Raw genomic sequence first — 12200 nt, 5'->3', positions numbered from 1 at the left:
GGGCCAGCTAGGAGTGTTGTTTGTTTTACCTGAGGTCCTCACTCAGGTCCTCGGACCCTCCTTTGTTCTATTTTCACGGGCTTTTCCCTTCCTTGTCTTTAAGCCACCGCCATTTTGGACTCCTTTTCCCTATTCTACCTACCTAACAGTAGTGTACAACTCTTTGCGACCCTGTAGACTGGCCTGCCAGGCTTCTCTGTCAGAGAGGGGATTCTGCAGGCAGGAATACTGGAGCATATTGGCCAATATTGGTTGACATACCCATCCAGAGCACTATATTTCCTGCTGCCCTAGCCACCAACATTCCTGAGTACCTGGTGCTGCCAGAAACACTGCCACCCTAGCAGCCGCACCGCTTCCACATCTGGCCCTCACAGGGGCAAACCCAAGCCCTTCAGGGCAGCCTCAGGAGCTAAACCCCAGGGGACAACCCACATGCAGAGGTGAAAATAAAACCACAGCTGAAACCCAGGGGCAGTGTGGCTACGGAAGAAGATTCAAAACCTTCTGACCAGCTGTACAAGCTTCAGATTAAATCCACACGATCAACTAGGCAGACTCTGTATCTATGACATATATAAAAGGACATTAAGAGCTCCCACAAAAGAAAACACAGTAGCTCTGATAGCTGTGGTCATTGGAGGCAAGAACACACAGCAGTAGGACCAGATTAGAATCTGAGCTGGCCTCACAGCAGGTCCAGAGATCAACAGGGTGTTGGAGGGCATCCTAGGGAGGTAAGGTGGACTGTGATTCCCAGAACTGAAAAGGACTCTGACAGCAGTGACTCAAGAAAAACATTTATTATTCTTATTTTTTGACTGGATGATCTGCCCATTGATGAAAGTGGAGTGATAAACAACCCCCATTATTATTGCATTAATGTCAATTTCTCCCTTAATGGCTGTTAGCGTTCACCTTATATATTGAGGTCCTCCAAAGTTGGGTGCATCTATATTTACAATTGTTATATATTCTTGAATTGATCCCTTAGTCATTATGTAGTGCCCTCCTTTATCTCTACTTCAGTCTTTAAAGTCTATTTTGTCTGATATGAACATTGCTACTCCAGCTTTCTTTTAATTTCCATTTGTGTGGAATACTCTTTCCCATCCCATCCCTTTCAGTCTATATGCATCCCTAGATCTGATTTGTATCTCGCAGACAGTATGTATATGGGTCTTGTTTCCATTCTACACTGAATCCAGAAAGAATTATAAGGTTTGTATTCATGGCCATATTCTTCACAATAGATGTTATACGTTCAGGTCTCATGGTCTGGGCTAGTGGCTCCATGGTTGTTTTCCTGCACAATCACAAGCAGCGAGTCCAACACATTCACAGCAACAGCCATTCTTCCAGAACATCTGCTGAGGGAAGAGCCACATCTACCATCTTTGTACTTGTTAGAAGGGTGGGAACGGCTCCCACTCCGGGGAGAGACTCAGGACGTGTCACAAAAGATGCGGATGGGGTCTCCCCTCAACCGTAGCTCAGACCGTAGCTCCCACGCAGCTCAGACCACCCGGCTCCGCGTAGGGGGGCCAGATGTGAGGGGGTCCAGATGTGAGGGGGTCCAGATGTGAGGTCGAAGCGTCGCCGGCCCCTCACCCGGACAGTTCCCGGGAAAGCCTCCGTCCCGGCCTACAGGGAGACCGCCACCCGGGCCACAGGACTTTGACACAGCCTCCGGGACTCCGCGATCTCGGGGTGGGCGGCCGCTTCCGTGGCTGGTGGCGCCGCGGGAACTACGTTACCCACAATGCGGATGCCTGGCCCAAGGCATGTAGCCAATGAACTCTCGGAATCAGCGCGTTTCCGCGACCCGAGGATCTGGGCGGGACTTCCGGCGCCTCCTTGGAGGCAGTACGGTGACTGCTCAGTGTACAGCTGCCCTCGGAGACCTTTTGGAGCGTGGACGGAGCCTGGGGGATGAACAGAGCGAGGAGCCTCTAGAGGAGAGGTTGTCCCCAACAGCCCAGCGGCGAGTCTGCAGGGCTGCGGCGGTAGATGATAACTGTACACAAATTCCTTCTCTGTCGCCTGTCACTTAAAACCCCGCTGCTCTCAGACTCCGATGGCGGCCGCCACGCTGAGGGACCCGCCTCAGGTAAACGCTCGACCTCCGGGCCTTCACCGTCCTCACCCCACCAGACACTAAAGCCCTGAGTGCGGAGCGCCTACTCGCGTGCCCTCAACCCGGACCCTCGAGTCCAGGATGGTGAAGCGGTCGTGGATGGGGCCCTGTGTTTTACAGACAGTGTGATGACGCATGGGAGAGGGTGACAGGCGGAGGGACAGGTTTATGTAAATTCGCGGAGAATCATTCCCGTTTGCAATGGGAAGGGGAGGAGTTTTCCTCTCAGGACGCTGGAAGCCTTGGAGGGATGTGAATACAAGAGGCACACGGTGTGAGTTAGGCTTTTCAAGTTTTCCAGAAGTTGCTCAGGTTTTGAACAGACTGGAAAGGGGATGAAAACACCGAGGTACAGGGAGGTTGACTCTTTATCCAAGATCACACAGTTGTAAGAGAACTGAGGTCTCAGAGATAATGAGATACTCATTATACTCAGAGTTAATGCAGTTTGGGGCTAGACAGAAGTAGAGGGAGGCCTGAGCCTGCTGAGCTTGCCATGGTTACATACCTGTAATGACCTCCCTCTTCCTACAGACTCCCATGAGGACAGAAGTGCTTAGGGACTCTTCAAAGGTGAGCAGAGGATGTTCCAGGCCCTCAATGGTCCTGACCCCACCCTTTGTCTCTGGGATTCTTCCAGTCCACGGAACTAGGCACCCTGAAGAAACCCAAAGCCCACATTTGGTTATCTCTGGGAGACACAATTCAGGACTCCTGAATTACCTGACAAGAGGGTGGATGTCCTAATGCCAGGCTCAGAGTTTAGATGGTGTCTCCCTGCACACATGCCTGTAGTTGGTGAGTAGACAGTGATCTTGATACCATGAGAGGAGAGCAGGTACCTGTGGCCCCAAGGCCTGATACTTCCTTCAAGGTGGGGACACGGAAGAGGTTAGCAGGGGATGGATGTCTGGGTGAAGGAACTTGGAATCCTAGGAGAGAAATTGATCATGGAATGATCTGTCCCCATCATGGCAGGGCTGTGTGACCTTTGAGGACGTGGCCATTTACTTCTCACAGGAGGAGTGGGGGCTCCTTGATGAAGCTCAGAGACACCTGTACCACAAGGTGATGCTAGAGAACTTTGCACTTACAGCCTCGATGGGTAAGGCCCTCACCCCAGTGTACTGATCTGTGTTGTACTTTCTGTCCCCCAGAGGCAGCTCTGCTCTTTCCATAGTCAGACCATGGGCTCTGCTTACTTCCCCACTTTCTTGGCATATGTGGTGTGGGTGCCAGTACTGAGCTGAGTGCACTGCCCCAAGTAGGTCTAAGTCTGTTGCCCAAGCTTGCAGGTGAGGATCTGGGATGTGGGAATTTGGCAGTCAGCCTAAAACAAGGCATCTTACCTTGTTTACCTCACCCTGGCATGATGAACGTCCAGGTGTCATGACACCTGGTGTCCCAAGTCCTGATTCATTAATTTTAACAATATGCATATAATATTTGACAAAATGTATATATGGTATATAATTTTTAGTGATGTTATATATGAGGTCCTGATGGATGGAATCACAGCATTCAGTTCAGTTCAGTTCAGTTCTGCTGCTCAGTCATGTCCGACTCTTTGTGACCCCATGAATCACAGCACGCCAGGCCTCCCTATCCATCACCAACTCCCAGAGTTCACTCAAACTCATGTCCATCGAGTTGGTGATGCCATCCAGCCATCTCATCCTCTGTTGACCCCTTCTCCTCCTGCCCCCAATCCCTCCCAGCATTAATCAGCTCTTCACATGAAGTAGCCGAAGTATTGGAGTTTCAGCTTCAGCATCAGTCCTTCCAGTGAACACCCAGGACTGATCTCCTTTAGGATGGACTCGTAGGATCTCCTTTAAGTCCAAGGGAGTCTCAAGAGTCTTCTCCAACACCACAGTTCAAAAGCATCAATTCTTTGATGCTCAGCTTTCTTCACAGTCCGACTCTCACATCCATACACGACTACTGGAAAAACCATAGCCTAGCTAGACAGATCTTTGTTAGCAAAGTAATATCTGTGCTTTTCAATATACTATCTAGGTTGGTCATAACTTTCCTTCCAAGGAGTAAGCGTCTTTTAATTTCATGGCTGCAATCACCATCTGCAGTGATTTTGGAGCCCCCCAAAATAAAGTCTGACACTGTTTCCACTGTTTCCCCATCTATTTGCCGTGAAGTGATGTGACCAGATGCCATGATCTTCGTTTTCTGAATGTTGAGCTTTAAACCAACTTTTTCACTCTCCTCTTTCACTTTCATCAAGAGGCTTTTTTGGTTCCTTTTCACTTTCTGCCATAAGGATGGTGTCATCTGCATATCTGAGGTTATTGATATTTCTCCTGCCAATCTTGATTAAAGCTTGTGCTTCTTCCAGCCCAGCGTTTCTCATGATGTACTCTGCATAGAAGTTAAATAAGCAGGATGACAATATACAGCCTTGACGTACTCCTTTTCCTATTTGGAACCAGTCTGTTGTTCCATGTCCAGTTCTAACTGTTGCTTCCTGACTTGCATATACATTTCTCAAGAGGCAGGTCAGGTGCTCTGGTATTCCCATCTCTTTCAGAATTTTCCACAGTTTATTGTGACCCACACAGTCAAAGGCTTTGGCATAGTCAATAAAGCAGAAATAGATGTTTTTCTGAAACTCTTGCTTTTTTCAGTGATCCAGCGGATGTTGGCAATTTGATCTCTGATTCCTCTGCCTTTTCTAAAACCAGCTTGAACATCTGGAATTTCACGGTTCATGTACTGCTGAAGCCTGGCTTGGAGAATTTTGAGCATTACTTTACTAGCATGTGAGATGAGTGCAATTGTGCAGTACTTTGAGCATTCTTTGGCACTGCCTTTCTTTGGGATTGGGATGGAAACTGACCTTTTCCAGTCTTGTGGCCACGGGTTCTAGTAATCCAACATGAGGCACCTTTTCTTTCTTGCTTGCTTTCTTTCTTGTTGCACCTCTAGTTGCTGCGAGTTGGAGTTACTCTCTAGTTGTAGTGGATGGGCATTTCCTTGTGGTGGCTCCTCTTGTTATGGAGCGCAGGCTCTAGGGCACGTGTGCTTCAGTTGTTGTGGCACATGGGCTCTCCAGTTGTGGCACAGAGGCTCAGTGGTTGTCATGCACAGGCTTAGTTGCCCAGTGGCATGTGGGATCTTAGTTCCAAGACCAGGGTTGACCCCACATCCCCTGCATTGCCAGATTCAAATGAGTATTGATGTGTTCCCTCCTCGTCAGTGTTTTTTTGGTTTGTTTGTTTGTTTTTTTGTTTTTTGAGCATTGGTATTAAACGTAATGTTTCCACTTTCATTTATAATTTTGAGTCCTCTCTTTTTTTTTTTATTACTCTAGAAGGTTTGTCTATTTTATCTTTTCCAAAAAATCTCTTAGTTTTCATCTTTTCTATTGTCTTTCTAGTCTCTATTTTATTTATATCCACTTTAATCTTTATCGTTTCCCTCCTGCTAACACTGAGTTTAGTTTGTTCTTCTTTTTTTAATCTTTGAAGTGTGAAGGTAGGGTTTTTTAAAAAAGATTTTTCTTGGTGTATGTATCTGTTAAAACCTTCCCTTTTAGAACTACTTTTGCTGGGTCCCATAAGTTTTTGTCATATTTTGGTCAGAAAAGAGATTTGATATGATTTCAATTTCCTTAAATTGGTTAAGACTTGTTTTATAGCCTGCTCTATGATCTAATCTGGGTGGTTATCCCTGCATTCTTGAGTAGTGTGTATTTTGCTGCTGGTTGATGAAATGTTCTGTATATATCTGTTAGGTCTATTTGATTTATAGTGTTTAAGTCCAGTGTTTCTCTGGCCATGAAGGTTTTTTAAGATATCTAAATGTCATATTATACAGAAAGATAAAAACAAAACATGATGAATATTCTCCTATCATAATCAGCATAATTCACAAACATTTCTCTTCTTTCAGTTTGTTTGCATGAAACAGAGACTAAAGAGACATCTTCTGAGCAAAACGTTTCTCTAGAAGCTTTGTCACAGATCAGGATTCCAAAGGTAGGTCCAGTCACCGAGAATGCTCACCCCTGTGAGAAATGTGTCCCAATCCTGAAAGACATTTTGTACCCTGCTGATCTACCAGGGCAGAAACCATACTTTCCTAGGGCATCTGCAAACCTACAACAGCTTCAGAAGTATTTCAGTACAGAGAAAAGTGACGTGGATAAGGCAGCATTTGTAAAGAGCTGCGTAGTTCAGGTGTCAGGGAATCCCTTCACCTGTAGGAAGGTTGGAATGGACTTACCAGGTACATTGAGTCTCCTCCAGCACAAGATCACTTCCAATGGTAAGAAACCCAACAAAATCACCAAGTTTGGGGAGACTTTTAATGGTAGAAAAAGTCATTACAAGTTGCGTGAATGTGGGAAAGCTACCAGCCACAAACACAATCTTGTTTACCACCCAAGAGTCTCTGCTAGAAAAAGAGTTTATGAGTTTAGCAAATATAGGAAAGCCATGCACTGTAAGTACTCACTTGTTCAGCTCCAGAGAGTCCACACTGGAGAAAGGTCTTATGACTGCAGTGAATGTGGAAAATCTTTTAGGCAACGAGCCACTCTCATTATACACCAGAGAGTTCACACTGGAGAAAGGCCTTATAAATGTGGTGAGTGTGGAAAGTCCTTTAGTCAGTGCTCCAATCTTATTGAACACTGCAGAATTCACAGTGGAGAGAGACCTTTTGAGTGTGAGGAATGTGGGAAAGCGTTTGGGTGCAAATCCAATCTTATTCGGCACCAGAGAACCCACACTGGAGAAAAGCCTTATGAGTGCAGCGAATGTGGGAAATTCTTTAGACAAAGCTTCACCTTGGTTCAACATCGGAGAATTCACACCACAGCAAGGCCTTATGTTTGTGTCCAGTGTGGGAAATCCTTTAGCCAAAGAGCCACTCTCATTCGACACCAGCGAGTTCACACTACTGAAAGGCCTTATGAGTGTGGGGAATGTGGGAAAGCTTTTGGATCCAAATCCAAACTTGAGCGACACAACAGAAGTCACACTGGAGAAAAGCCTTATGAGTGTGCTGAATGTGGAAAATCTTTCAGACAGAGTTACAGCCTCGTTGAACACCAGCGTATTCACAGTAGAGCAAGGCCTTTTGAGTGTGGCCAGTGTGGGAAGTCCTTTAGCAGAAGAGCCATCTTCACTAAACACCAGAGAATTCACACTGGAGAAAGGCCTTATAAATGTGGCGAATGTGGGAAGTCCTTTAGTCGAAGCACAAGCCTTATTCAGCACTGCAGTATTCACACTGGAGCCAGGCCTTATGAATGTGGGCAGTGTGGGAAATCCTTTAGGCAAAAGTCTGTTCTCATTCAACACCAGGTAGTTCACACTGGAGAAAGGCCTTACGAATGCAGTAAATGTGGCAAATCCTTTAGCCAACGTTCCAGCCTCAATCTCCACCGAAAATTTCACACTGTGGAGCGGCCCCATGAATACAGGAAATATGGGAAATCCTTTACTCCAAACAGCTAACATTGTTTAGCAGCAAGAAATCCACACTTTGAGAAAGACCTTAGACCTGAAGGAATGTGCTCTCCTTGTTCATTATAACAGCACTAGACAGCTTTTGTAAGGGAGCCATCTGCCTGAAATTGAACCTCATACTTGCAAACATCTAATGACTTGAAATTCCCAATGAGTTCCAGGTGTCTGTGAGGCTTACAGGAGCTACATTCCATGTTCTAAACTCCCCAGGGCTGTCATCAGAGTTACATCACTGCCAGTTTCCTTGCACAGTATTTCATCAGTCACCCTGATGTGCTGACACAAGGCTGATGTCTGTGTGCCCTAATGTTCCCTGGAGGAAATCCTGAGTAGTGTGTGCCCTTACATTTTCCTATTTCAATCGATTAAGTATGAATCTGACCTTCGAATTCATTGGTTTCACTTGATACTTCTGGTTGGTTTTCCTGCCTCCAGGTCACCAGCTTGGAATTGCCCCCTATTGCTCTGGTTTGTGCAGCAATAAAGGTCTTATTGTTTAATCTACCTTTAATCTTGGGGTTGTATTCACTGTGGGGGTTGGTGGAAAACAGAATTGGCCTGTTTGTTTGAAAGGATGGACAGCTTTCATGGGTCCTCAGCTTTATGTGCCTCAGCAGGGACAATATAATGATAGGAGAGTATAATTTTCATTCCAGTTTTAACCTAATTTGAATTCCTCCTCAAGGTCTCTTAGGAACTAAAGCAGTGTTTTGTTTAGTTCCTAAATGTGTGACCTTGAATATATGACCTAATGTGTGACCTGGAAGCTTACATACTGTGTGACCAATAGGTTCCCCCTGGGGCTTCCTAGGTGGCGCAGTGGTGAAAACCTGCCTGTCAATGCAGGAGACTCAAGAGATGCAGGTTCAATCCCTGGACTGGGAAGATCCCCTGAAGTAGGAAATGGCAACCCACTCCAGTATTCTTGCCTGGGAAATCCCGTGGACAGAAGAGCCTGGCGGGCTATAGCCCATGGTGTCACAAAGAGTCAGACACAACTGAGTGACTAGGCAACACAGCACATGTAGGTTACCCTGAGGAAGGATCACTTGCTCCAGCAAGCTCCAGGGCCTTTGGGAATGCCATGAATTTGTTTTCATATTCCCAGAGGGTATCCCTTAATGCTCAGCGCTGTTGAGGGGAAGCTTTCCACCAGGTTCTACAAAGGAGCCAAATGTCTTGAAGTTCATAATTCTGTGGACTAGTATCCCTCCTCAGACATCAGGATCCAGGTTTCATCCTTAATTGGTACTGAAATTCTGTTGTTGAGTCACTAAATCATGCCCCACTCTTTTGCGAACCCATGGATTGTAGCCTGCCAGACCCCTCTGCCCATGGGATTTCCCTGGCAAGAATATTGGGTTTCCCATTTCCCCCTCCAGGGGATCCTCCCAACCCAGGAATTGAACCTGAGTCAATTATGTCTCCTGCATTGTCAGACAGATTCTTTACCACTGAGCCACCAGGGAACCCCCTGAAATTCTGGGTGTGATTCATAGTCAGTGGAGGAGCCTGCATCAAATTAAATGGAATGTACCTCGTCTCATGTGCATCCATAAATCTTCCAGTGACTATGGCTGTGGAATCACAGCCCTTCCAGAGCTGTGTATCTCCTGTAGCTGAATTTATTGTTGGCAAAGTAATCTAAAGGTTTTGTGAATCCCCATTGTCTTTCTGGGCTGGCCACCTCCAGGTCATTGCTGTACAGACAGGGAAATGAGGACAGAGAATGGAGATCTGTTGTCCAGGGATGTGGCTTTTGTGGTCCATCCAGTGGTCCTGTTGTGCCAGACTGGAACAGCCTCTTGCTTGCCAGTATTTCCTGCACTGGTTCAGGGCTACCCTTCTCCAAGAATGGGAAAAAATAGGGTGGAGTTAGTATTGAGTTCGGAGAAGGCAATGGCAACCCGCTCCAGTACTCTTGCCTGGAAAATCCCATGGACGGAGGAGCCTGGTAGGCTGCAATCCATGGGGTCGCTAAGAGTCAGGCATGACTGAGCGACTTCACTTTCACTTTTCACTTTCATGCATTGGAGAAGGAAATGGCAACCCACTTAAGTGTTCTTGCCTGGAGAATCCCAGGGACGGCGAAGCCTGGTGGGCTGCCATCTATGGAGTTGCACAGAGTCATTCACGACTGAAGCAGCTTAGCAGCAGCAGTATTGAGGTTAAACCTTCTGGTTTCCAGAAAGAATGGGAAGTCCAGGTGGGGTTTTTTTGGTTTTGTTTTTTTTTATTTTGAACCATTTTTAAAAGAAATTTTATTGAGGCATAGTTGACATACAGTATACATATTTAAGGTGTATAGTTTGAAATTTTTTGCTATAAAATAAAGTCATAAAACCATCAGAATCACGATGATGAACACAACCTTGATTTATCTTATGTCCTTTTACAGTCTCTCATTGTCCTTCCCAAGCCTATAGGAGGCCACTACCTTCAACAGTAACTTAGTTTGCATTGTCTAGGATTTATGTTTTTCCATCTATCTGCTAATGTGCAGTTGGGTTGTTTCCAGTTTGGTGTTGTTAGAAATAAAGTTCCAATGAACAAAAGCATACAGTTCTTTTATGAATATGTGTTTTAGTTCTCTTGTGCCAGTACTTCAGAATGTGTGAGTTGCAAACTGCCAAATTGTGATATAAACTGGTTGGATCCTTCTGTGTTCCCATCAACAGTATATGAGAGCTCCTGTTCTTCCCCATCCTGCTGATACTCAGTATTGTCAGTCTGTTTAATTTCAGCTGTCTTGGTGGGGTGTAATGGCATCTCACTGTAGTTTTTTAACTGTAGTTCTCTGATATTTCATGATGTCAAGCACTTTTTTCCTGTTTATTTGCCACTTGTATATCTTCTTTAATGACTATTAATACCAGTTGCTTATTTTGAAATGGATGTTGACTGACGTTTTCCTTTTTATTAATAAAAAGACATTTGTTGAACAAAGATGTGTTGGAACTTCATTTACTGTCCCGCAGTGATGTGTCATCTCTACTAAAAGGAAATACTGTTTTTGATGCTATGAGAATGAGAGTCAGTTCCTAGGCAGATTGATAAGTTCAGCATCCCTAAGGAGGAAAAAGGGGTCTGGGGCTCTTGAAGTGAAGATTCGATTCAGTTCAGTTCAGTTCAGTCACTCAGTCGTGTCCGACTCTTTGCGACCCCATGAATCGCAGCACACCAGGCCTCCCTGTCCATCCAGAGTTCACTCAGACTCAACGTCCATCGAGTTGGTGATGCCATCCAGCCATGTCATCCTCGGTCGTCCCCTTCTCCTCCTGCCCCCAATCCCTCCCAGCATCAGTCTTTCCAGTGAGTCAACTCTTCGCATGAGGTGGCCAAAGTACTGGAGTTTTAGCTTTAGCATCAGTCCTTCCAAAGAAATCTCAGGGCTAATCTTCATAATGGACTGGTTGGATCTCCTTGCAGTCCAAGGGACTCTCAAGAATCTTCTCCCAACACCACAGTTCAAAAGCATTAATTCTTCAGCACTCAGCTTTCTTCACAGTCCAATTCTCACATCCATACATGGCTGCAGGAAAAACCATAGCCTTAACTAGACGGACCTTAGTCGGCAAAGTAATGTCTGGAATTCTCAAGGAGGAGTTTTTTCCCTCTGCATTCCTTAGTCTTAGTTAATTACACAACTCAGTTTAAACTCTGTACTAGGGATTATACAACAACAGGGTATCGGGCTGGAGGACAGTTTTTCCTTCCTGAAAACCTTCTGACTAATCCTGATATCTTAGAATGTATATTATGGGAGTGGGTCTGAAGGATCTTTCTATTGGTAAATTATAATCTTGTTATCCTAAAATGTAAATTGTGGGAGTAGGTCTGGTAAAATTTTCACAAATGTGATATATTCTTTTGACTCATTGTAATAATTAATTAAAAAGTATATAACTCCATTGCTAACACTAGCAAGGGGGTGCTCTTTCTGCCCCCTTCTGATGTCTATGTTAGAAGCTTTCTCTATTCCTTTTATACTTTAATAAAACTCTATTACACAAAAGCTCTGAGCAATCAAGCCTCGTCTCTGGCCCTGGATTGAATTCTTCTCTTCTGGAGGCCAAGAATCCTGGCGTCTTTTCGTGGGTCAGCAACAACATTTCAAGAATATTTTCTCAAACTTTTGGTGCTATTTACAGTTAACACTCCCACAATGCTTATACTTTCAAGCATTATCTACCTTCTTAACATATTCTCTCTCACTTTCATAAGTCTGTCCATTCAGTCGAATAAAGATGACCCATTTGTAGGATTTGCCGGTTTCTCTGGTGTCTGTATCCTCATCCTGGCGCATTTCAAGTTGGCAAAAGGATGTCACTGAACACGGATTCGGGGAGAGCGTGCAGTAGCGCGGTGTTGCACTTCTACGGCGCTGGTGCACTGTTCACAAACAACGTCCAGAATCTACAGGAGCAAAACGGTAAAATAACGGAAGAGACAGTTCTCGAGGGTTTCCTACATTTACTGTTTCAAATAACTATCGAAGTAACACAATAGTCTTATAAAAAATTCTGTATATTTAAAGTGAACGATTTGTGTTCTGATACATGGTTAAGAAC

General features: G+C 45.1%; 1 protein-coding gene across 4 annotated transcripts; it reads left to right on the top strand.

The window, feature by feature from the left end:
- Positions 1–1865: 1865 nt before the first annotated feature.
- On the top strand, positions 1866–10575 carry LOC101106962 (zinc finger protein 416-like). 4 transcript variants are annotated; one of them, XM_012094879.3, is made up of 5 exons: positions 1866–2110; positions 2672–2710; positions 3116–3242; positions 6047–6132; positions 10028–10575. In XM_012094879.3, the coding sequence occupies exons 1-5, from the start codon at positions 2078–2080 to the stop codon at positions 10076–10078; spliced, it is 336 nt and encodes a 111-aa protein (XP_011950269.1). In that variant the 5' UTR covers positions 1866–2077; the 3' UTR covers positions 10079–10575. The 4 variants fall into 4 exon arrangements, with proteins under 4 accessions (XP_011950269.1, XP_042088503.1, XP_014955570.3 ...); XM_042232569.1 differs by lacking the exon at positions 2672–2710; XM_015100084.3 differs by having other exon boundaries at positions 6047–10575.
- The last annotated feature ends 1625 nt before the right edge of the window (positions 10576–12200 follow it).

The sequence above is a fragment of the Ovis aries genome, chromosome 14, assembly GCF_016772045.2.
Source record: "Ovis aries strain OAR_USU_Benz2616 breed Rambouillet chromosome 14, ARS-UI_Ramb_v3.0, whole genome shotgun sequence".
In the NCBI taxonomy this organism is placed as follows: domain Eukaryota; kingdom Metazoa; phylum Chordata; class Mammalia; order Artiodactyla; family Bovidae; genus Ovis; species Ovis aries.
Note: the sequence above shows the minus strand (reverse complement) of the source record. Positions and strands in the feature narration are given on the sequence as shown.